Source organism: Canis lupus, chromosome 1 (genome assembly GCF_048164855.1).
Source record: "Canis lupus baileyi chromosome 1, mCanLup2.hap1, whole genome shotgun sequence".
NCBI lineage: Eukaryota > Metazoa > Chordata > Mammalia > Carnivora > Canidae > Canis > Canis lupus.
This window is the reverse complement of record NC_132838.1, coordinates 29,920,565-29,946,867: the sequence shown is the minus strand read 5'-3', so window position 1 is coordinate 29,946,867 and position 26,303 is coordinate 29,920,565. Positions and strand designations below refer to the sequence as shown.

The 26,303-nt window shown below is 40.7% G+C and overlaps 1 protein-coding gene across 13 annotated transcripts in view; it reads left to right on the top strand.

Moving 5' to 3' along the window:
* The window catches only part of MAP7 (microtubule associated protein 7), a 173,333-nt gene that overhangs the window by 20,618 nt on the left and 126,412 nt on the right, over positions 1-26,303 (top strand). For 2 of the 13 annotated variants that reach the window (XM_072825040.1, XM_072825014.1), the window contains exon 1: positions 4,717-5,040. The exons of 9 other annotated variants lie outside the window; for them this stretch is intronic. In XM_072825040.1, the coding sequence (XP_072681141.1) occupies positions 4,908-5,040 (133 nt within the window). In that variant the 5' untranslated portion in view covers positions 4,717-4,907. Of the gene's footprint in view, positions 1-4,716; positions 5,041-26,303 lie in introns of those variants that run through there. 2 more of the 13 variants (XM_072825050.1, XM_072825015.1) reach the window with 1 other exon arrangement.

Sequence of the window (26,303 nt, the reverse complement as noted above, 5' to 3'; positions counted from 1 at the left end):
AACAGAAGCCTGAAGTCCATGTGTATATACATGTGCCTACATGTGTTTGGTCTCCTATGACATCGTGACAGGTAAGTCCACATGACAAGATGACTTCCCTATGGATCAGTTAGTTTGACTCTGTTTCATAGTCACCTACCTCAGGGTTGGAGGTTGGCCAGAGGTGCCAGGCAGCCAGGGTAGAAGGATAGACATGAATTTATCGAGTACCAAGGGAATGGGGCCGGGGGTGGGAATGGTGGGGACAACAGTTGCTCAAGAGCCTATTGGGGATCCCTGGGTGGCTCAGCGGTTTTGCACCTGCCTTTGGCCCAGGGCGCGATCCTGGAGACCTGGGATCGGGTCCCATGTCGGGCTCCCGGTGCATGGTGCATGGAGCCTGCTTCTCCCTCTGCCTATGTCTCTGCCTCTCTCTCTCTCTCTCTCTCTTTGTGCGACTATCATAAAAAAAAAAAAAAAAAAAAAAGCCTATTGGCCTATTTCTTTCTTTCTTTTTTTTTTTTTTTCTATTGGCCTGTTTCATTCACAGTGGATGAGTGGTATCACTTTTGCTTATGGTTGTGACTATATTTTATGATTATACTGCACATATTTTTCTCTATATAAAGCCAGTTTAGTTGTAAAATCTACCCTTTCATACTAGGTAATGTCTCGTTTCTTCTAACTTCATCCTCATTAAAAATCATTTATTATTTTAACAATTTAAACAGTTGCAAAACCTAACTGACTCTTGGAAGTCTGCATACCCCAGTTCCCATGGTGACCATACCCACAGGTGACATTCACGGACACAAATTGAACACACTTATTAGTGCTGGGGAAGAGTTCAGGAATTCAGAGTAGGATTCCTTTTACCATAAGTAAAGTAAAAGCATTTACTTTTGTTTTGGGTCCGAGTATAAAATGGAGAAGATTATTGCCCCATGCCTCTACAGGGGTTAAGCCCATATTCCTGAAATTAAGAGTTAAACACCTATATCCATTAAAGACTGGGTTTAAGCATTTAGGAAACTAATATCAAATGTATTTATGTCTTACATGTGTACTTTGTGGATGGGGGAAAATCATTTATTGTGATTATTTGATCTTGGGCTGTTTGCTTTTCTGTGACTGGTCACAGCTGTGACTGGGACACAGCTAGTGGGTGTTGCAGTCAGGATTTACAAGGCAGCAGGACAAAAACATCTTAGCCTCCTAGCAGATGGGCCATGGTTTAATCCTGACTCAGTGACTAGCTGTGTGACTTTAACCTATGTGAGCCTCTGTTTCCTGATTTGTCAGGTGGTAACTCCTCCCTCAGTGCTCTTATGACTAACAAAGGTAACCTATCTAAGACACCTAGCACAGCATCTGACAAAGTTGGAGATGTTCCTAGATAATGGAATTCTTTTACTTGACCCCACCCCTGCCTCATGGGCTGTAGGACGGTGGTAACTTTTGGCCTCCTTTGATTAAACCAGTAATGGTTTAAGCATAATTTTCAAAACAGCAACTTTGAGGACTTCCACATTTTGACACAAATCAAAATTCTCCATGAGACCTCTCATACTAGAGCATGAAGGATACCGTCTTTGTCATTTGAGGAATATTCCAGTACAGTTAACAGAAGAGAACTGTTGATTGGCTGGCTATGGTAGAGGTGGGCTCAGTCATAGGCTTCTGTCCCAGAGGGGCTGTCCTGTGATCTCCCTGCCACAGACCTCAAGGAGGGCTCCTTTGTGAAATCTTATCCAGACAAGTTAAAGGCTATGAAGCTTCTGCTTTGCTGCTGCATTTCTTCTGCAAAAGCTTTAAAGCTTTTGTGCATCCAGGCCATTCTTGAAATTAAAGAAATGTACATCTTCTGCAGAAGTCATTTGAATTTCAGCTTTCACTTGACTTTTTAAAAGCCACTCTAAGAAAGGTGTTTCATTTTTCTCCTAGGTTACTTCATAAAATGCTAAGCCTCTCATTTTTTTTTTATTTGGAAGATGAAGGGAAAGATCCCTTTTTCCTTAGCTTTACCTCTTTAAGTAATACCTTTGTTAAATATCATGGAGATGGATGGGATCCCTGGGTGGTGCAGCGGTTTGGCGCCTGCCTTTGGCCCAGGGCGCGATCCTGGAGACCTGGGATCGAATCCCACGTCGGGCTCCCAGTGCATGGAGCCTGCTTCTCCCTCTGCCTGTGTCTCAGCCTCTCTCTCTCTCTCTGTGTGTGACTATCATAAAATAAAAATAAAAAACAAATTTAAAAAATTGTTTATTTTTAAAAAATTTCATGGAGATGGTCAGAAGCTATTTGGATAAAGAATGTTTCTGAATGAAACTTGTCATTTGAGATGTAGCTTTTCATTTTTTCTGCCAAAAGGTAGTTTTGGCTGTATGTGTGTATGTCTGTGTGTGTGTTGCCATTGTAAGTACTAACCTGATTCCCTGGAAGGTAGAAGAAACAAACTAAAGCAGATTTAAAAAGATTTTCATAAATAAATATAACATTGGACTATGTTTATTGATAGCCAGTTGAAGAAATAAATAGGAAATAACAAATCCTCTTCAATTCAGAAATAGAATTACTAAGTAAAATTACGGAAGTATATTACATCCACTGTTTATTTCTTAAACAACAAGATCTTGCATGTTCAAGGCATGGATCCCTCCTTTTCTTCCTTCTCCCCATCTTGCCATCTCTATACAAGCTGGATGTGCTCACTTCGGCAGCACATATTCTATGCAAGCTGGAGAGAGGGATCTAGGATATTCTGAACTAGATAGGCCAGATATTTGTCATAAGGGGAAGCACTGGACTAGAAAGAAGGAGATCTAAATTTTTACTCTAAATCTGTTGCCAGCTAACATTTGACCTGGGCAAGGAATTTTACCTTTGGAGCGTTGGTTTTCCTTGTGTGTAAAATGCTGATAATAGATGCTTTCTCAGACCCATTCAGCTCTTCAACCCTTCACTTTAATTCCAAATACCTATCACAGAGATGACCATGATTTTAAGTAAACTTAATATTTAAATTTCCTGATTTCCCCAATCTACATATCTAACATATGTTAACCTTAATGAAATCCCTCAGCCATTGAGGGAAAGATTTCTGTAGTTTTGGTGTTTTTGTTTGCCCCCACAGTAGATTTGCTAACACTCTAGTACATCTCTAGCAGTGACCTGGCCAATATTAGATTAAAAAAATATTAGAACTATTCCTTGAGAGAGTTAATAGTTGACCTTAGATATGAAACAAAAATGGACTACTTACAGCAGATGTATTATAAAAAGTAAAAGCAGGTGATGTAGAAGTACTTCTTATTGCTACCACTATGCTCTTAATCCTATAAGGTAAATGATGTCACCCTGATTTTAAAGCAAAAACTGAGGTGCCAAGAAAAGGTTGAGTGTAATTGTCAAAGTCACTCTAACATTCAAAGGATTTAGAGAGGGTACATGTAGAATCCATGGAGTCCCCTCTTGGGCATGTAGGTGAAGTATGGACAGGAAAATTAGAAGAGTGGTCTGGGGTGGGAGGATGGCTTTGGACTTTCTAAACAGACTTGATTTTGATAAAGAGACAAAAACAAAAAATTATTTTCTTAATTTGGCAGTTGGCATTTATCAGTGTCACTTACTATAAATTTTTTTCCCATACAGCATGTTTCAGGCAGCCTAGAAGTGGAGAGTCTTAAGTGAGAAAGCTCATTTCAGGAGAAAACAATAGTCATGTGATTGTACACTTTGGAGAAAACAGTCCAAAAAAAAAAAAAAAAAACTAAAAGTGGGTCAAGTGTTGAGGATTGCTCAGCACCACTGGTAGTGACTGGTCCAGAGCAGTGAGAATTGAGTGGGGATGAGGGGGATGTGGTGAGGAGGATTTTTTTTCCTTCCTTTGATGGACTGTAGTTTCTCTCCTTTGAACTTGACCTGCAGAAGGGATATTCCAAGCTGTGGTCTTTGTGAGAATAGGGACGGTTCTCTCCCACCTGCCTGCCCTCCCTGGAAAATCTCAAGTGCACACCTCACGACAGGTGTGGCCCAGCCTGCGTACACAGACTCTGGGGTGGCAGGGACGTCTGTAAGGCTGGGGTACGTTACTGAGTGCGGAGTAAGCCATGGGGGTCCAGGGATGCCTTCCTTCATCCAGGGACTCGCCAACATCACCCCGATTGAAAAGTCGGCCCCCCAAAGAAGAAAAGACCTTCTTGCCTTGAGCCCCTTTTGCCCGTCCCAGGAGCGCCCTGCTGCCTGGTGCAGGCGGAGCGCTGTGGGTCCTCCCGGCTGGCGGATGGCGAGGAGAGGGCAGGCGGTGGGAGCTGCGCGGCGTGCTGGCCCGGGTCCGACCGCCTCCGACCGTTCCCTGTGCTTCCAGGCGGACGCCGAGCCTCTCCCTCACCTCCTGGATTAGGACAGGTCGGAGTTGTCAGGGCAACTGCTCTGGGCGGCACATGCCCTTTCCCCTCCTTGCCGAGTGCGGAACATTTTCCTGTGCGGTGGTAGGGAGAAGACTGGGGAAGGGTGCTGCCGCTGCAGGAAGACGCTGGGATCTGCATGAGCACGTTAGGCGGTGGAAGGAGGCAGCAGACCCTGCGAGCCTTTCCTGGGGCTTTTCCGGAGGGAGAGTGCACGTTCCCGTGTGTGTCGAGCGCGTGTGCAAGCCGCGAGCTCCAGCCAGCCACATGCCTGGGGGGAGTCAGTGGGAGGGGGCGTGGAGGGGAGGTGCGGGGGTTGCTGCTAGGTGAGGGGGGAACCGCAGGGCCTCAGTTGCCAAGTAGCTGGTAGTATCTGTCAGCTGTTTGCACACTGTTTACCATAGGGGATCTATTACAAGTGCTCAAATGAACCGGCCGCTTAGAAACTAGCAGCTTCCTGGGAGCTGCAATTACATAAGCATATATTTTTAATATAATAATTAAAAAACAAGTAGCTGCGGTATGCCTGGATCAGCTACAGCTATTCGACAAGAGAGACTGAAGAAGACCTGTGCAAGGCCAAGTCCCCTTGGTTTATTCACCATTAATGAGGAAGACGAACAGCAAAAGAATGGAAATTCCAGAAGACCAAAAGGTATGCATTAGTTCTACCCTTTGGTTGGAAACTGAACCAGCCCCTATTTTCCTACGCTGTCTGTAACACTTTTACAAATTGGGTTGTCGTGCTCGTATGTGGAGTGCTTGTGACCTCCTAGCACAGTTTGCTGGTGGTATTTGCACATTCTGTAAAGCTCTGTATGCATGAAATAGGGAACAGATTTTGCAGATTTGGTAGGTTTCAGTTCAGCTGCTTTTTTGACCCAAGCTACTTTCTTGGCCTAGAGATCTTGAATTTTCACACGTTCGCTTGAACAGTTACCAGTACACTGTCCTCACCAGGAGGAAGAAATAGGGGTTATCCAGGTTTAAATGAGGTGTATGGATGATTTCTGTTTAATAAGAGTTTCTGCTGGCAAGGGGATGAGTTAAAGTAACAAAGAGTGCAGCCTTTCCAAGGGCAGAGGGTCAAGATGTTACTTCTGTTCTATTCTGAAATACTGAGAGCTTGAAGAGGAGGTAAATAAACATTGAGTGCAATGTAGGAGGGCAAAGCTAGGGAACCAGGAGGAGGGCACCATGAGGTTTATAACTTCTTTTTTTTTTTTTTTTTTTTTTTTTTTTTTTTTTTGAGGTTTATAACTTCTGATGGTAACTGCTACCTAACATCCCTGTGGAGGTTGGAATGTGCTGGGTGTAGAAAGGAGAGGTCTGATTCTTGTGCATTTCATAATGATGAAATGGAGCAGCAGCTTGCCTGATTTCTCACATCCCTGTGTACCGCCTGGTTTTATCATGGTCTCATAGCTATCCTCCCGGGGCTATGATTGTCAGAGATGGCAACATCATGCAGCCCCCTTCCCCCAAATACATAAACTGTTCATCTCTTAAACTGAGAGATTATCGGTTTTGCTGTTTCCATGTGGTGAGTAAGTTTTAGCTTGCATTCAAATTGTTCTGTCACTGAGATCAAATATTCCTCTGTGTGGTACACAGCAGTAGCATGGCAAAGTAGCAAGCAAATATTTAAGCACTGATAGAATGAGTGTTTAAGTAGAATCCAGTGTTTGAAAATGGCTGGCTTGCTTTTTCTGATTCTTGAGTGAATCTTAGTTTGCTTTTCTTAAATATAATTGAAACTATTTTAAATTCAAAAGTATATTTTTATTTCACTTTTAAAATACTATATACAGAGAATTTCTAAGTAGAATCTAACATAGTTGTTTTTAATTTCAATACCAGACATAGCTTTTTAGAACCAAATGAGTTAAGGAATTTACCAATGCCATGGATGGAAGCTGACCCTATAAGTGATTCTTTTATTTGCCTGGGAATTAGACAGTTGAACCAGAGTTCGCTCTTGATGAAAACCCATTACTTTAAATTGTTAGTAGCAAATCATTTAGCCTCTTGGGAGGTGGTAATTTTCTAAATTAATGTGGATCTGTTGCATTGTGCCCACTCTGTATTTTTGGAAATGTTCTTAATTTGTGGCACTTTTCCCTTAGGCATCTTGGAGATATAATTTAGGATAGCTATTCATTTTGTTGTGAGTAGTTTTCTTGAATTCCTGTCTTCTGTGTTTTTGTTTTTGTTTTCAGTTGCCTTTAGTATTTTATTTAAAGCGAAGAAGGCTAGGGGAAGTAGGTGCTTCTAAAAATCTATTTTTTGGCAATTCATGCAACTTTTTGGATAAGAAAGACTTAAGGAGTGTCTACTTTTCCCTGTATCAGATGGGAAAAAGAAGGAAAAGACCAAGAGGAAAAGTCTTATGTTGATAAGACTGTCTACACTTTCTGTACATCCTCAAATCTCTCTCTCTCTCTTTTTTTTTTATTCATGAGAGACACAGAGACAGAGAGAGAGGCAGAGACACAGGTAGAGGAAGAAGCAGGCTCCATGTAGGGAGCCCGATGTGGGATTCAGTCCTGGGACTCCAGGATCACGCCCTGCGCCGAAGGCAGGCGCTAAACCACTGAGCCACCCAGGGATCCCCAAATATCTCTACCTTAACGGATACATCTAATAAAATAAACAACCTTGGAAATCTCTAATGATGGCTTGGTTGTGAATTTCTCATCAGGTCTATCTGAGCAATAGAAATGTCCACTTTCAAATCTAGCATTGTCAATAGAACAGTGATGGAAATATTCTGTATCCACTGATATGATGACTACTAGCCACATGTAGCTGGGAGCACTTGAAATATGGCTACTATAACTGAGAAACTGATTTTTAAATTTTAATTGATTTTTAGTTAAAGAGCCACACATGGCTAGTGGTTACCTTCTTAGACAACACAGTTCTAGTCTGTAGAGTTGTGACCTTCTGAGTTTTTCTTACTTGCTTCCTAGTGCCAGATATGGTCAGGTCAGAAAATGAATGTTGTTAAAAGAAGGGCCTGTTGGAGCAGACGGCCTTTTCTCCTTAAGGGAGCATAGTAGCCTGGCTTTATAGACAATTTCAGTTATCCTTTTCAACCTAAATGTTATTGCTGCTCTGATTATTATACTTCTTGCCAGTTGCTAATATCATCTTTTCCAATGTATAATGGAGTTTTACTTTCTAAATTATGTCCAAAGTATCATAGCAAGATGACATAAGATTATCTTCTATTTGTTTTTATTAAGGTAAACAATCAGGATCTTTTTTTTTTCTGCCTATTCTGTGGTCTAATCCACCACTTGTGTCCTAACCTGGTTTTCGTGCTTAGTATCTATATTCTGTCATTACCAGGAAGAAAGAAGTTTGCTATCTAAATTCAATAAGGTAAACGCTCCTATCCAGGATTACCCTGGGTTAATGACAAGCTGCATTTTTCCAAGTACTCTACTATTGGGTAACCATCATCATGGACTCAATAGGAATGTACAGATGGATCACTGTCTGGATTCCCAATGGTGGCTTCAAAATTACCCTGGGGTGAGACAAAGTTCAGTTAGCTGGTAGACTAGCTCAGTTCTTGAAGGAGTAATTTCTCTCCCTTATAATCAGGAGGGATGTAAATGTTTTACATGCCTTGCTATTATTAACATATAACATTTAGATTGTAATTGAGCTTAAGGTGGGCTACTGCTTTTGCTCATATACCTCTAGAACCCAAGCCTCAGTGTAATGCTGACCTGAGGACTGGTGCCAGAGAGCTTATTAAGATATTGCAGTGACCACATGCCCTTGCTTAGGTTTCATGGCAAACCTACCTTATGGTGAATTTTGTTGAGCACAGTGTCAATAAATAAAAAGACCTTTTCTCCCTAAACCAACACTTGTTAAATGCGCATTCTGTACAGATTACTTTGCTGGGGCTTTGTGGAGGTGTGGTGCAAAGGTAATTGACAGAATCTCTGCTCCCAGAGGTGTTTACCTGTAGTGGAGGAGGACCACTATGTATCAATAATCCAAGAATATAAACTGAAATTGGGGGAAGGGCTGAGAGTGTAATGAAACTATCTATAGCTATGTCCATGCCCTTCTCTAGACCGGAAACTTCTCAAGGGCCAAGACTACTCCCCTGTAGAGAAATTGCAGACAGAGTGCATGGAATGTTATTGAATGGAGATAAATTTGATACTTAAAAATAATTTGCATAGGTTCTGAAAGTCTTACTAACATAAGAATTCTAAGAAATGTTGATGGGGGATGCCTGGTTGGCTCAGTGGTTGAGCATCTGCCTGGAATCTAGTCCTACATCGGGCTCCGTGCCTGGAGGCTGCTTCTCCCTCTGCCTATGTCTCTGCCTCTCTCTCTGTGTCTCTCATGAATAAATAAATTTTTAAAACCTTTAAAAAAAAGAGAGAGAGAAATGTTGATCCTATTAGATTTGCCCTTCCAAGGTAACTGTTTTGATGCTTGGCTATATCTGATAGGTAAATGCAATGTGGTAGAGAGTAATAGGATTAACCTAAGAGTATATCAGGGAATCCTACTATTTTGTTTTCCATCATACTATTCATCATTTTCTTTGGTGGAAAGATGAAGGCATATGTTTACAAGATAGTATTAACTCAGTACTTTGTTAATATCAAGGTTAATGCCTTCTGCCCATTTTGTTAGCAAACTGCAGATTAGATTCTAAAGAAATAAAATTTCTTCTTGAAATCAGGACACAGCAGTTCTGAGGAAACCGTGCTCTCCTTCTCCCCTTACTCCTCTCCCTGCCTTTTTTGTTAAAATGTGTTTTTATGAACACTCAGCATCTTCTTTTCTTTTGGCTTATCCTCTCTAAAGGTAGAATTTCTGCCAGTTAAGGTTTCTGAAAGAAATATGATCTGCCATTTGCCATTTATATTCTTCTTGGATTGGTGATGATTTAGCAATTGTAATGTCCTCTTTGTAAGTCATGAATCATTCTTTTCCCCCCAAAAAAGGAGTGTTATGTCAAAAAGTGTGAATGCCATTCTGGAATCCTTTTCTCATATTTTCTATTTCTTTTTCTTTTTTCTTTAAAGATTTTATCCATTTATTCATGAGAGACACACACACACAGAGAGAGAGAGAGAGAGAGAGAGGCAGAGACACAGGCAGAGGAAGAAGCAGGTTCCATGCAGGGAGCCTGATGTGGACCTGGATCCCGGGACTCCAGGATCACACCCTGGGCTGAAGGCAGGCGCTAAACTGCTGAGCCACCCGGGGATTCCGTCTGTTTCTTTTCTTGTTCTGTAAGATTTGGACTGTTGTCTGTTCCCAGTGTCTTTATTTGTGCAATTTCAAGACTAGGCAAAAGCTTTCAAGTAGTAGAATTTTACAGCTAGTGAGGCAAAAGTATAGTTCAGATGAGCAGAAATATCAAAGAACCCTATTATAAGAGGAAATCGTAAAATCAGATTGATTGGCATAAATTTTATTGGAAGAGACCTGAAAGGTGATGTTTTATTCAAAGCACTAATATAAAAATAACAATAGGAGATGTCAGGAACAAGGACCACAACATCTGATGTATGGCTTACACTCCTTGGATTCTCTGTGAATACCTATTGAGTGAGTAGACTGATCTCTCAGGCATTCTGTGTTACAGTAGAAATTAACCATAGGTATCACTATACAAGAGGAACACGATTTAACCTTTATATAACCAAATTTTTTTTTTGTATGGTGAGGTACTATGTGTATTGGAATTTGCTTGCTGTGTGGAACTAAAAGGTTTAAAAAATTACGTGTGTATTTCAAGAGCTATAATCAGTGGAGCCCAAATAGCTGACTGCTCTAACCATAGGAACCAAACACACGTATTTGGTGAAAATCTGCCAGCTGACAAATCGTACACATTATTTATTAAAAGTTGAATTGAGTATCCTTTTCTACTAATATTAGCATATCTCAAGGGGCAACTTTAATTGTTGGGGAAAGGAGAGAAAATGAGTGGGAGATATCAGAGAGGGTAACAGAACATGAGGGACTCCTAACTCTGGGAAATGAACAAAGGGTAGTGGAAGGGGAGGTGGGCGGGGGGTTGGGGTGACTGGGTGATGGGCTCTGAGGGGGGCACTTGACGGGATGAGCACTGGTTGTTATACTATATGTTGGCAAATCGAACTCCAATAAAAAAATACATAATAAAATAAAAATAAATTCAATTTGTTGTTACTCAAAAATTATCAGGTCATTTGCAGGTACCTTAACTATGTTTTGAGCAGAAACTAATACCTTCACATCAACAAAGGAAATTTTGAGAGAGTTCACTGAGCATTTAGAAAAGCCCGTATATGTTGGGCCTTATATGTATTAAGTTTATGTTCTAGATTTGCCAACTTTAAAAGGCACATCATTCCTCGTTACACCTCAGATCTAGATACAGAGACCCAAAGTGTACCACAAATGGCCATAAGACGTCGTGTTTGAAGTGTTTACCAGGGCATCGATGAATATTTTTGCTGACTATCAAATGCAAGTTCCATTTTCTTAGGCTTTCTGTCCAGTGATGTTTGTTAGAGAATTTTAATAGATTCTGTCCAGATTCCAGAGAATTTACCATTCTGGGTCCAGTGTGGAGGGTGAAATGACAATGGAGCTTAGGATATAGACCAAAGAAAATTATGTTCACGGTCTCAAAGTAGTAGCAAGATATTCTGGGGATTGGGTGGAACCAGTCATCCTAAAACCATCATTGGGAACAACATTATGGGGGCTGGTGTAGCGCCTCCTCATAGGGCCACTTACAAGGTCAGGCATCAAGTGCATTTGTTGAGGGATGAGTTGGAATCCGGGTGGAGGTTAGAATCTCTGTGGACCCCTTTTGAAACCTTTCCTAAACAATCTAGCATAAAATCTAAGTACAAATGCAAAATCAAGATGATAGCTATTGCCTCTGAGGCCCTTGGGAAAACTATAGATATTCAGAACCAGCCACTATCAGGTCAATCAGTTTATTTGGTGAGAAAACTTTAACTAGGTAGACTATTAGCGGCTCTGCACAAGTTTGTGAAGGTTATTAGAAAATTAGAATAACTGTGGGGTGAAAGACTGTGATGTCATAGAAAAATTGCTATATGTGGAAATAGGCAAGTTACAGTTCTTTTTTAGTTAACATTTTAAAAAATATTTATTCCTGAGAGAGAGAGAGGCAGAGACACAGGCAGAGGGAGAAGCAGGCCCCATGCAGGGAGCCCCACGTGGGACTCGATCCCGGGTCTCCAGGATCAGGCCCTGGGCTGAAGGCGGCACTAAACCACTGAGCCCTTTTTCTTTTTTTTTTGTTTTTTTTTTTTTTTTCAGTAAACTTTTTTTTTAAATGCATGTTACAGTTCTTAACAGGTTTCTAAGCTTCAGGCTCTGAGCTGTAAAATGAAATTAATCATACCATGCTCACAGGAGGAGGTGAGGATTTGAGATATTATAAGCATTTAGCACACTCTGAAAAATATTTGGTGCTCATTAAATGATATTTATAAAAAGTGGGACATTTGACTACAAATGACAAATTTTCTAATAACTTCTAACATACTCTTTGTCTGTTCCAGTACATGTCTATTATAGAAATTTTCCGTAGTCTAATCTCCTCCTGCCTTTTACCTTAACTAGCTTGTGAATGAAAATTTCCAAGAGGCCTGCCGCTTTTCTGAGAGCTTTTTTGTCTCTTGCCTGCAATAGGTATATGTGCCTGGATCCTTGTCCTGTGTTTATTCATGCAGATCAGATGTACTAGATGTCAGGTAGATTACTCATTGCTATACCCTGTAATTGTCTCTTGTGAAGTGAAGGAAATAAATTACCATTATGTCAAATCACCTCACTTGTTATTTCAAATGTGATTAAGGGAGTGTACCTTTTATTCCTTGAGATTAATGGAAAACTTCTGGTCTGCCTTAATCAGGGAACAATAGCCATGATCCTCTGCCATCTTGAAAACCAACCAAAAGGAATTTGTTTCTCCTTAAAATTCCTACTTTTGTAGTTTTTGTTTTGATTTTTTTTTTTTTCTAACATTCGCATGCAAATGTGTGTGAGAATTGCTTGATGGAAATGTCCTCAGCTTGTGGGCAGGTTTCTGCCAGGGGTTTAGGTGATAGGCACTTGCATTTGGAGCCACTAGCTTTATGGGGCCATTTTTCTTCTCATGCTATTTTCAGCACCAAGATTTCTTGTTCTAAATTTGGTGAGTTTCTGTTTCATGTGTCAATACTTTTATTTCTCTGCAGTCATCTTGTTTCTTTCACAAGCCAGTTAGCAGTAAGTGCTGAGAACATTTGGCACAAGCACCATCTTCAGTGTTAGGTGTTGCTATGATTGAACATAATATGCTGGTGGATCTTTGTATCCTGAGGTTGAGCTCTTCCCTTTACCTGATGTATACTGTAGATGGTTCTCCCTCTGCTTTGCTATACCTGGTTACCTTCTACTTCTCCTTTAGTTTAAATATCCTTTCCTTGAGAGTGTCCCCAGATCAGGCTGGGTCCCATGGTCTTGGCTCTTCTAGGATCATGTACTAATCCTTTGTCGCTCTAACCAAATTTAGATTGTGTTTGCTGAGTAGTATTAAAAATCTCTCCAACTCTACTAAATTCTAAAAGGGCAGTGAAGGTGACTATTACATTCATACTGTGTCCCTAGCACCTAATACAGGGCCCCGTGTGTAGTTGAGGCTCCCTAAATGTTTATTACACAACGACTGATTGTCACACTGACAGTGTGATGACACACTGACACCATCAGAGAAAATCAGAAGCATAGTGGGCGAGGCTATCTGTCCAAGCCTTGGAACATTCCAAGGTCCAAGACTACGTTCTGAATCCAGCAAAGGCCTCGAGATACCGGATCAGTCATCAACCCTGCCTAGTGATATAGGACAGTGACTTTTGTATCAAAGACCTTTGCCTACTAGCCCTCATGCAGAGAGGACTTGAGTTTTCTGTTAGGACCTTATAGCTGGGAGACTATGCAGATTCTACAGTCACTGACTTGGACCAAATTCCAGTGCCAGAGCATTCTAGAGGCAACTTTTACCATCACCTTTCCTTGAACTACTGGAGCTCATTATTAAATGTCCGTTTTGAATTTGTGGTCTGCACTCATTACAGCCATGTTTTTGAAGTATGACAAGTGTTTACCTCCTTTTGAACAATGGAAATTCACGATCATGTCTATAAAGTAGAAGTCCTAAGTCGGGGCAATTACATAAGAAACGAATCCTCAGTGACTTAAACTCTCAGCTCTTTGACAGGTAGCGTCTCCCACTGTCACCTGCTCCTCTATGGGTCTGGAAAGAGCTGCTGCAAACAACAGTCCAGTGTGTTCCTGGACCCCCACCCATCCCAGTGTACCTCATTAAGCCACACTGAGAATTTTCCTTTTATGTCTCTCTTTTATTTTTTTTATTTTTTTTTTTATGTCTCTCTTTTATAATACCATCTCTGCATCACCCTTTTTCCCTCTCCCCCTCCAAGGCCCAGAAAAACAGGTTCTTTGTAGGTGGACGGTTCCTGGTACAGACCTTTCAGTCCGTAATATGTAAAGATGCAAAGTAGCAACTGCAGTGTCAGGATTCCAAACCTCAGCACTCTGGGTTTTTACCCTGGGCTTACTTTGGGATGCACAATATCTTTTGGTGAGTCTCTTAGCTTCCCATCTTCTGTGATACTGCAGTGGTAAGTCCTTTCCCTAGCCCTTACATGGGGTTTGTTATCCTCTAGCTTCACCCTTACCCATCCAGCAGTTCAGAGCCGTATTATATTAACATTAGCAAGAGTTCTGAATGGAACTCCAAACTAACTGCTTGGGTCAACACTTCTAATCATCAGTCAGCTTGATATTTTCTCACAATCTAAGTGACTTCAAATTCTTCTCCACTGCCACAAGCTGCAGTGACTATCACATTTACTCTTACGCTATGTGACCTTCACTACTGCTCTGTTTAGGTAGGGCACATCTGTGCTGGGACTTATTGGCACTCCACCTACAATACCATGAACTCAGAAATCACCCACAAACTTCAGATTCAGCAAACACTGATATTTTGTGCCTGCCCCATACCAGACAACATACTAGGTCTCACCAGCTACGTGAGCTCAACCTCCTGCCCGCACCATGAACCCTTCATCCACTGCATGACCTCTAGGTTCCTGAACCTCTGTTCATTCTCACAGTTATTAGTACCCTTCTGATTCACTTGTCCTCTTTTCAAGCCTGGAACTCATGAGTAACCATTTCAACAGTGCACTTGGATCGCAGCCTGGACCTTCTTTGCAGGCTCAGAGTATCCCCACATAGCCTCTTCTTTCTTCTTTAGGGCCACTGGATATTAATGCACATGTGCTTGGGTCTGTTCCACTTTCTTGTTCTCTCCCCATCAGATGCACCCTTCTGCTGATGGCCAGTTGTTTTAGTCAAATCACATTGTAGCCAGTATTTACCCTGTGTCTCATCCACTCTACCTCACTCTTAACATCTAACTTTTCTGCCACTTTGCTGTGAACCTGAGGATGTATTAAATTAGCTTCTGGGTCCTAATCTACTGTCTTAAATAAAGGAAGAAAGTAAGTAGAAAGACACATTAAGCATGTGTTATTCTGATTAAAACTCTACAATGCAAGAGAAGAATGAGGAGCTTCTGTTTTCATTTGATGTGATTTTTGAAGAAGGAAGAAGGTAATGGACTAACTAAAAGGACTATTGGCCGCCGATACTGGATGTAACTGGATCATTATAGTTATAGGACCAGTGACATGATTTTTTTGTGAAACGTTGTAGATAAAAGCAAATTGAATGCTCCAGGCCCCATCTGAGAATTTCTTGTAGATCATTACTACTACCAATGCTTCATGAGGGGGTTAATATAATCATTGATATGTATTACTCCAGGAGAACAAGGTTAAAGAATGAGTCCATACTACTTCAGGTGATGTATTAAAAAGCAAAACTTCAAGACTTTTGGTGTATCTTGAATTCCTTTCTTCTGACACTACTGTCACAGTCATTAGAATGGAGGCCTCCTTCGTCATTCCCAGTGTCCTAGATTTGATTCCCTTGCCCCAAGATTGTTGACTCTAGGTAACAGCAGTTTTTTTTTATTTTGCTAAATGTGTCACTATTTATGCTGTCCTCTAGCCTATTTTATCTTAAAACATTACTGCAACATTTTAGTGTGAAAGTTAAACAAAGGGAAAAAAAAGGAAAAGAAAGAAAATTGTCCTGGTTTGTGATTGGTGGCTCATCCTGTATGAGCCTGTAGCACTTAGCACGATCTGCTGATCTGCTTCCTTCCTTGTGGCCCTGAGATACAGAGTTCATTCTTCTAAGATGTTGATTGAAAGAGAGCAAGCATCCCTGAATGAAGCCTCAGCAAGCACACTGTATCATACATTGCTTGGGACAATGAGGGTGGTGGGAGTGTGTTGGTACCAAAATTCAGAATACTTGATCTCTAAATTAACAGACTGAGAAAAATATATTTCCTTTTCCTAATGCTGATGAAGGTCTCCTCAGAATCATAGTGATGCTTCAGGACTTCTAATGACATGACTGGTCTTTGACAGTGTAGTCTCTGGTGGAGACCAAACTTGCCAGTAAAATCAACCAGGCAGATTTGCATGTCAGAGAAGTATCTCTAAAATTTAAAATTAGAAACTGTTATGTGAAGGTTAATATTGAATTGAGGTTGTTCCCATCTGCACAGAGTTGTGGTCTCCTGGAGACAATATGTGGGTTAATAACTTGGACTCTAGGAGTGGCAAGTTATGCCATGCTTCATGGCACAGTGCTTGATATTTCTGTGCCCGCTTGCCTCATCTACAAATCAGAGGTAATAGCAACATCTATCTTGTAGGGTTAAGGATTAGATGGGGTGTGATACATGAAAGTGTGCTTCTAACTGTCCCTGGCACTAATAAGCTAGCGTGTAAGTGGTACTGAATGTTATTTGGAAAGTTTTTGTAGGTCGATAGTGTCATTGTAGTAGTTCTAAGAACCCAGCATTGCTTTGATGCCTGAGTGGCTCAGTGATAGAGTCTGACTTTGGCTCAGGTTGTGATCCTGGGGTCCTGGGATCGAGTCCCACATTGTGCTCCTCACAGGGAGCCTGTTTCTCCCTCTGCCTATGTCTCTTCCTCTCTCTCTGTGCCTCTTATGAATAAAATCTTTTAAAAAAAGAGCCCAGCATTGCTGCTAAGACTTCTAAATTTTAGGAGACTAAAAACCAGTTGAAAGTTGCATTTGCTCTATGAGAATAAAATAATTAAAGATTATTTTTCTTCTACTTTTTTTTTCTTTTAAGATTTTGAGAGAGCATGTGAGAGAGAAAGAGAGCCAAGGGTGGGGAGCATGAGCAGGGAGGGGGTATAGGTGAGCAGCAGGCTCCCCACTGAGCAGGAAGCTGGACTCAGAGCTCTATCCTAGGACCACAGGATCATGACCTGAGCTTGAAGGCAGACACTTAGCCAACTGAGCCTTTCAGGTGCCCCTCCTTCTAACTTTTTTAACTTGAAAATAATCTCAGATGCCTAGTGATCGTATCACTATAGCAGATATTTCTAATGAACTTGTTGTCCTAGACAATTACTCTCATTATAGTATTTCGAGCCACTTTTTCATTGGCCACACAAAAATAGAGACACTAACATATGTTTGAAATGTATCACTGTGTTCTTAAGTCAATATTCAGGAAGCTGCTACTTCATGGCCTGATAACCCAATTCCTTTTCACCTTGCACATTGTTGTAAGGCTGTAATATTTTCTCAGTCCACTATTTTTCATTCATTTTGGCCTTGAAAAGGCTATAATTTATAATATTTTGAAAGTTATTTTAAGAAAAATAAGCTTAGAAAACAGCTAACGTAATAAATACCTGTATGCCTGGGATCTGGACCAAAAATTTTGTACTAAAATATATAATATTTATGGGGAATATAAATAAAAAATATTATGGTTAATGTCATTTCCTATGTATCCTTCCATGGTCTTTTCTCCTTCATCCCTCCCCCCTCCCCCCACCTTTCCTCTTCCCAGAGAGATAGCATGTACTCTTCCTGTCAGTTTCTTCACGTTTACTGCATGGAAATATCTTTAATTTGTGTGTTTAAAATTCATATAAATTATGTCATATTAACATATAAATCTGCCAGTTTGTACTTTTCGCCTCAAGTTTTGAAATACCAATCCAAAGTACTCCTATAGTTGGTTTTCACTGCCGCATAGAATGTTATAATAGGACTTTAGCACAGTTTAATTCTCCTATGTGACTTTATCAGTTTACTTACTATTTTTCAATGGATGGACAGAGAAGTTGATTAGTTTTTTGTTTTGTCTTGTTGCTACTATAGACTGGGTGCAGCAATAACCATTTGCACACCTCTTCTTGGACATATATGCAAGTTTCTCTGGTATATTCCTAGAAGTGGGGTGTGCATTCTCACATGCCAAATTGCTTTTCCAAAATCATTTTATCAGCATAGTCCCACCTACAGTATATGAAAGTCCACACTTCCCCATATCCTCACTTAGATGGGATTTAGTAAGATGCTTTGATTTTTGCCAGTTGGATTGCTATGAAATGGCATTTGGTTTTAATTAGTGACATTGGACATTAGCTAATGTAGTGTTTTGTTTTGTTTTGTTTTGTTTTGTTAATAATGGGAACACCAGCATTGTTTGGGTGGTTTTTTCCCCCCTAGAGGAGGGCAGGAAAACTGCTGCATCAATAATCTGGTTTAAAGCTTATTGTTCTTGGCAGGTATACCAAGTCACTGGGGGAAGAAACAGATGGTACTACCACCATGCAGAATTGAAGGGAAGGCAATTATCCTCTCCATTGATATAGTAGCTGGGCATTAGAGCTGGGTTTCAGATTCCCCTTTTCAAATAGTGCATCTAGTTTCTGGTCCTGAGCCTTTTTTTTTCTCTAATTACTACTGCTTCTGGTCTTTCAGCATCATTACTATTAGGATACCAGAGAAAAAGCAAAGTATAAAAGTTAGATTGGTCTTCCTGACAAAACTAATTATACTAAGGTTTCTTTTAGGATGAAGAATGTAAGTGGCGGGGTGGGGGAGGTAGTGTTTGGGGAAGATTTCTGGGGAGAGCATGTGTTGAATACATTGCTTAAAATCAGATTTGGTAATTATTTGTGGCTTTCCATTATTCATGTAATCCTTGGGCCTGATTAGCATTTGTAAAGTATAAACTCTACAAATGCAAGGCATTAACATGAATAATTAAAAGGTAGGGACTTAGCTATATGTGACTGTGGATTTTCTCTTATTATTGTGGAAGCTATTTTAGTAACAAGAGGAAGCTTAGACTTGAAAACTGCTAGTCTGGAGACTTCGATTATGCTCTCAGCTCAGCCGCATGTCATGATATATTGTATGGTTGCCTTAGTTTCCTGGAAAAAGAAGGTTACTTTGCTAAGGGGGAAAAAAATCTGTATTCTATTGCTCTATGTCAGTTATAAGGGTACAGTCTGAATTTCTGGGAGGAGAGCTGTACATAGCATAATCATATCTTGTTCAAAATGATCTTGGTTATTGCTGTAACTCATTGATTCAGGACCCCCGGCCCGCATAAAGTATCTCTCCCCAAATTTTGGGCAGTTTCCCGGGGAATGTCTGATGTGCTCACTGAAACAAGGCCACCTGCATTGGTGCCACCTCTATCCGTAAAGCACCTTCCTTGTCTTGCAGTGCCGCACCACTTAAGCTGGATAGTTAATGTTTCCCAGAGTGGCGTTCTATAGGTCATTCCTTCTGCAGGATGTTAATAGGTATACCAACAAAGAGTGATTCTAATTCAGATCAGTTTAGGAAATCCATTTCTATACTATAGGACTTATAAGAGCATTTAATATGCTACTATGAATTACCAAGAAAGGAATTTAGTAGATTTATTTGACCACAGAATAATTCTGTACAGAGAACACCAGTTTAGGAAACTCTGCAGTGTTTGTGTGTTTGCATGCACGCAAAGCATCACTTAAGAAAGTCTCCATTTGCCACCATATGGTGCTAAAGCTGCAAGCTGGTCTGTTGTAAATGAATGATTTAGATTTTTAAAGAATAACTTCTGGTAGATTCTTTGACAAGCCCTGATGTATATGAATTTCTCTTCAACTCAAACTTGGATGCTTGCTACATAACAGAAGTCTATAAACCTAGTTTGGCTGCTGGTAAAAATTCACAAAAAAGGCATCTCAACCTTTTTGGGTTCTTGCTGTGGAAGTGGGAGGCAGATACAACCTCAGTAAATGCCAGACTCTGGTCCATGAAGCCATGGCTGCCTCTGAATTCCCTCTGAAGGGTCTTTCTTTATTCTGCAGTCTCAGGCAGAGACAATGACCCTCCCTTCATTCTGATGTTCCAATGAGTAAAGAAGAGAAGACTCGTGATAGGAACTTAGCTGCTGTTTCCTCTAGATCCTTATCTGAGAGCTGCATGTGAGCAAGTCATGATAGATCTGTTTATTTTCTGAACTCTGGAAACCTAAGTACAATGAAAGTTAAGTCATGCTATGACTTAACTGTGGTTTGATCATTCTATAACTTGTTTGACATGTATATAATAAAAGGCATTTGGGAAGAGAATTTGGATAAATAACTGGGATAAAATAAGTGATATTTAAGATTAAATAGAAAGGAAGATCTGAAAATATTTCCATTTCCAGCTTTGTAGTATTGGGTTAGTAATAAAAATGAGAACCACAGCTATGAATGGAGCCATTTACCATGTGAGAGGCCCTGCAGAGCACTTTTCAGTGTGTTCTTAATTCTCAATTACATGTTACACAAATAGAATACTGAAGTTCTGGGGTGAAGTGACTAGCTGAAAATAACACAGCTAGTTAGTGTGGCCCAGCATTCAGACCCATCTACCAGGCTCCAGGTCATCTGCTCACTCTACTTGCTGTGATAGAATAGGGGAAGTTCAAGGAAACTGAGACTTGGAGGGTTTGGTTGACAGTCCCTGTTCTCCTTCTGGCACCAAATTCATGTGACTTAAAGGAAATGTCAGATACAGTAAACTATTTCGACATGCAAAAGGGGACACCTGGGTGGCTCAGCAGTTGAGCATCAGCCTTCCCCTCAGGGCTGATCCCAGAATCCTGGGATCGAGTCCCCCATCGGGCTCCCTGCAGGGAGCCTGCTTCTCCCTCTGCCTATGTCTGCCTCTCTCTGTGTCTCTCATGAATAAATAAAATCTTTACAAAAATGCAAAAGAATAAAGAAAAAAATTAGTTTATCAGGTCTACTTTGAAAATTTCCTTTACTCAGTATAAAAGTAGCGTGTAATGATTTTTAACAAGTTTGTAAAATATAAAATCTATATATTAAAAAGACACTAAAAATCAGGGAACCCGGCTGGGTCAGTCGGAAGAGCATGTGACTCTTGATCTTGGGGTTTTGACTTTGAGCCCCTGTTGGGTGTACAGATAAAAAGAGAGACCAAAAATCACAATAATCATTCTGAGAAAAATCACTGTATCTCAAAGTATATTTAGATGTATTTTTTCCCAAGTCTTCTGTGCATCTTATCAGTGGTTTGAAAAGTAGATGTTCCACTTTAAAATCCATCAGTGATTATGCTACATAAGATTTTTTTCCCCCAAAATACTATTAAGTTTATGTTAATAGATAGTACTGGAAATTGTTTCTCTTGTAGAGTATAAAAGAAATGAGCTATGTTCTCCTGAAAAGAAAAATTTAGGGAAATGTTTACGATTGGAGTAATTGCTAATAAATCAGCAGATTTTGGAACACCTGCTTTTTAAGAATATTAAAATCAGAAGTTTGCTTTTTGCCATTCAAATCCCTCTGAGAGCTAGCTAGAAGTGCTACTTTAGTAGTATAACTACGTGCACACTTTGCTGCTTCACCATTCCCATTCTTAAGGAAAGGTAAGATCGCTAACATTACTGTAAAACCTGGAAAGAATTTAACCAGAGTGAGTTCCAAAGTGATTCAAGATCAGTGAAAGGACTTTTACTAAACTTGGTGCAACTCTAGGCAATAGCTAGACAGATCCTCCTTCTGTGTGCAAATGCACTTAAATGTTAGGATTAACTGAAAAGTCAAATATTAACAGTGTATTGCATAAAGAAGGAATTGAGAAGAAAAATTCCACTCAAGGAAACAATGTAGAGATTGTGAGCAATAGAATTCCTGGACTGGGATACCAATACCTGTGGAATTTGGAACTTTTATCAAAATAAGTTTTTAATAATAATTGCCAATATTTTTTGAGCACTTGCCATATGTCAGGTAGAGGTAACTATTAAAATCCTCTTCATAGATGACAAACTTGAGACTCAGGTTAAATAACTTGATCAGGATCACACAGTTAAGAAGTCAAGTCTGAATTTGAATTTAGGCCTATGACTGTAGAGTCTACACTCTTAAGCATTACTCTTGGTATTTTACATTAGTCATATTATATAGGTATTTGGTTTTTTTTTTCCCCCTTCCCTTTGGGTCATTTTCATTATGTTTCTTTCAGCTGTATCTCATGCACTTCCTTCTCCTAAACTCTAGGCAAGATCCTGGTCAGAATTCTTTGGGTAAGTTACCCACTTACGTGGTTGGTGTATGCTTCGAGACTTGCAATTTGGCTGTAGGCTACAATAAAAAAAAAAAAAAAAAACAAATGAGCCTGTCTTTGAAGGATTCTATAATCTTTAAATGTCTTGCCTTATCTTTTGAGCTTCAATTTTAACCACTTGCTAGACCTGTAGGACCTGAAAATGGTTCTGTAGGAGTGAATCTGTACTTTTCTACCACTCCTGTTTCTCTGCAGAGCAAAACAAAATCAATAACCCCAAAAGTAGACATCTTACGTTCAGTGCACAAAATGATCTCAAGATTATCGTCCCCTTTACTACTAATAACAAAGTGGGTCAGGTCTTTCATACAGTTGTTTTTCACCTGAATAGAAGAGCAGGTTCTTTTTCTTGCCCCACAAACTGTAGGAACCCATAAGGGTGGGAGTGGCCTCTGCTGCCATGATCTTGCTCTCACACCATTTTTCACTGGGTGAATTTGAATGGCAGCCCACTGATGGTGGGTTTCAGACCTTTTTTGTTTTTTTAAAAATTATTTATTCGTGAGAGATACAGGCAGAGGGAGAAGCAGGCTCCCTGCAGGGAGCCCCATGTGGGAATCGGGCCTAGGATCTGGGGATCACAATGTGAGTCAAAGGCAGAAAGGCAGAAGCTCAATCACTAAGCCACCCAGGCATTCCTCAGAGCTTTTTTTTTTTTTTTTTTTTTTTTTATGATAGTCACAGAGAGAGAGAGAGAGGCAGAGACATAGGCAGAGGGAGAAGCAGAGGGAGAAGCAGGCTCCATGCAACGGGAGCCTGATGTGGGATTCGATTCCGGGTCTCCAGGATCGCGCCCTGGGCCAAAGGCAGGCACCAAACCGCTGCGCCACCCAGGGATCCCTCCTCAGAGCTTTTTGATAACGGTTAGTCTGTTTGCTAAATCAAGGAAACCTGTGGCTGGTCTGGAGTTCTAAGAAGTATATTTCAGTGATGCATCAGAGGTTGGCCGACTACAGACTACAGCCTGCAGGTGGATCTGACTCTGGGCTGTTTCTGTACCAAGAGTTAAGAATGACTATCTATCTATTTGTGGTAAAATATACATCACATACAATTTGGAGTTTTAACCATCCACTGTACAATTCAGTGGCATTGAGCATATTCAGATTTTTACGTCTTAAACTGTTGTAAAAAACAAAACGCAAAGAACATGTGACCTACTTCTGTGGTTTGAAAGCCTAAATATTTCCTGCTTGACCTTTTATAGAAAATGTTTGCCCTCCGCCTCAGTCTTTCTGTCTGGAAAGGTAAATGTAAGGATTGAGAATGTCAGCTGTACAGTTGGAGAACCCTGAATCCACTTCTGGCTCTTGCTACACTTATTGGATGTATAACTAGAGGCAGGTCATATGACTCTGGGCCTTGCTTTTCTCAAGCCCTGCAAAGTAGTTATTAATTAGAATACTTAGTAAGTGAGGGGGATCGTGGAAATGACATGTCCAGAGGAGATTCATGGGCCCTCTTTCTTCTTGGAGCCTGAAAGCTGCTGGCCATCTTACTGCCAGCTGTAGGAAAGGCCAGTGTCAGGTGTCAGTGTGAGGTGACTAGAACTTAAAAAAAAAAAAAAAAAAAAGGCGGAGAAATGGAACTACTATCCTAATGACTTCATTTTCAGGTCAGATTGATGCCCTTCCTATTTTGGGGGCCTGCCTCTTAAGTAAATCCACCTAAGTTGAGTTTGCTCAAGCTTACAGCTGGAAGTGTTATGTATTCATTTACTGTGGCTGTCATGAAGAAACACCCCAGACAGGATATCTTAAGCAAGAAATTCATTTCCTCATGGTTCTAGAGGCTACAAGTCCAAGAACCAAGTGTCAACAGGGTTAATGTCTTCTGTAGGCTTCTCTCCTTGACTTGTAGGTGAACATCTACTCTGTCCTCACATGGCCTTGCCTTTGGGCCTTCATCTTAATCTTTTTATAAGGATACCTCCCAGTCAGATTAGGGTCCACCCTAATGACCTCATTTTACCTTAATTACCTGTTTAGAGGCCCTATCTCCAAATACATTCACATTCTGAGATGCTGGGGGTTAGAACCTCAAAATACTAATTTGGGGGTGAGAGGGGCAAAATTCAGCCCATAACATGTTCTAATTTTTATAGTATTCCATGTGTATTAACTACTCCTGAAAATATGGTGGTAAGGAGAATGGGAGTAACTTGTTTGGCTCCTTAGGCAGTCAGAGCCCACTCGGGGAAGGATGATCCCATACAGTGAGTCAGGGTTGGAGTAGCTGTGGGGGGGAGGGGGGGTGAGGGGGCAAGATGGTCTCTACAACCCTCAGCAAAGTGCTTTACACAGAGGTGTTAATTTTATCTGCCAGCTTGTTATCTACTGCTATTCTCTAGAAGTATAAGCTATTTTTAGAAGGTAAGTTTGAACTTTATCTTCATTGTAAGGTTCCTGAGTAGCAATATATTTTGAAGTGGTTTTTTTTTTTGAAGTGTTTTTTTTTTAATCCTCAATTTGCTATATCATTTTTTTAAAGATTTTTATTTATTTGGGAGAGGGAGAGATAAGTGGGGGACGGGGAAAGGGAGAAGCATTCTTCTGCTGAACAGGGAGCCTGACTTTGGGACCAGTCCCCGGACCCTGAGATCACAGCCAGAGCTGAAGGCAGACACTTAACCTACTGAGCAACTCAGGCATCCCCACTGTATCATTTTTTAGTGAATTTTGCTTAGAATTGCAAGTCCAGGAACGCTCTCAAGAAGATCCTCTGTCTTTCTGAGCCTCCAGTAAATGATATTTAAACCCACCCAGACAGTGGCTTACCACACCTGGAAGTCTCTGATACCTTCTAGTATAATCACCATGCAGTCAGGGTGGCATGTTGTGACCAAGGGAAGACCCTGAGAGTTGAAGATTTTTAGGCCAGGCCTAAAGGAAATATAGCTTCTCAACAGAATACAGGCACAAATTCTGCTAAATATTACTACATCAGTTAACTGTTGCTGTGCAACAGACCACTCCAAAACTTACAGCTTAAAGCAACAGCAATTTGCCATTTCTAATGATTCTGTGGGTCGGCTTAGCAGCTCTAAGCTATGTTGAGCTAGAGGGTCAGTTGTGAGGGACGGTCCTTGATGACCTCACTCACTTGCCCGACAGTTCATGGTGGCTGTCCACTAGGCCACCTGGGTTCTCTTCCATGTGACCTCTTATCCTCTAGTAGGCTGGACCTATGTGGTGATCTCAGGGAAGCATCCCAGGAGACCAAAAGCTGAAGTAGCAGGGCCTCTTCTGGCCTTACCTTGGAGGTCACACAAGATTACCTGTGTCATGTGCAGAACATGGTCAAAGCATGTCATGAGGCCAGCTCAGGTTCAAGAAGTCAGGAAGGAGCCCCTACCTCCTGGTATGAGGAGCAGCAAGTTAGATTGCAAAGAAGCTTGGACATAGGCATGGCTCACCAGGGGCTGTTATTATAACGATCTGCCACAGCTGCTGATGTTCATTGACCACTCCCAGCCCCCCACCCAGTGCATCTTTCTGTGATTTTTATCAAAATACTATGGGAAAGTATTTCAGGCTTGTGTTCAAATGTATATTCTGTTTTTCTTTAGACTATATTTATTAGTGTGCTTATGTATACATGACGTTTTAAAACATGTACTGAAAAAGCAAGTTTGTATTTTTGATATTTTGCGCCCAGGAGGATATACTGCAAAAATTCTGTCCTATGCCATCACAGCCAACTTAGTGAGGTTTTTCAACTGGGCTGTGGAAATAAATGGAAAGATTTTTATGTACATTTGCCAGAAATTGCAAAATCTTAAACAGATTAAAATGTTACCTTTGGGATCCCTGGGTGGCGCAGCGGTTTGGCGCCTGCCTTTGGCCCAGGGCGCGATCCTGGAGACCTGGGATCGAATCCCACATCGGGCTCCCGGTGCATGGAGCCTGCTTCTCCCTCTGCCTGTGTCTCTGCCTCTCTCTCTCTCTCTCTCTCTCTGTGACTATCATAAATAAATAAAAATTTAAAAAAAATAAAAAAAATAAAAAAATAAATAAAATGTTACCTTTGATGTTCTAGATGATTCCCAGCATCTCTCTTCTTTTGATGCCTTCTTATTAACTCATAATAACTGAGGTTCTTTGATCAACGTAGATGTCAAATTCTAGCACAGTCATATTCAGTTGCAGTTGTATATAAACTATTGTTTACATACATATTGTTGTATATAAACAGCTTGGGATTTCACTTTGCCTAATATACATGTGATATATATCACGTGGCCTTATAGGTACAGCCACCCAAGCCAAGTGACTAGAAACTTCA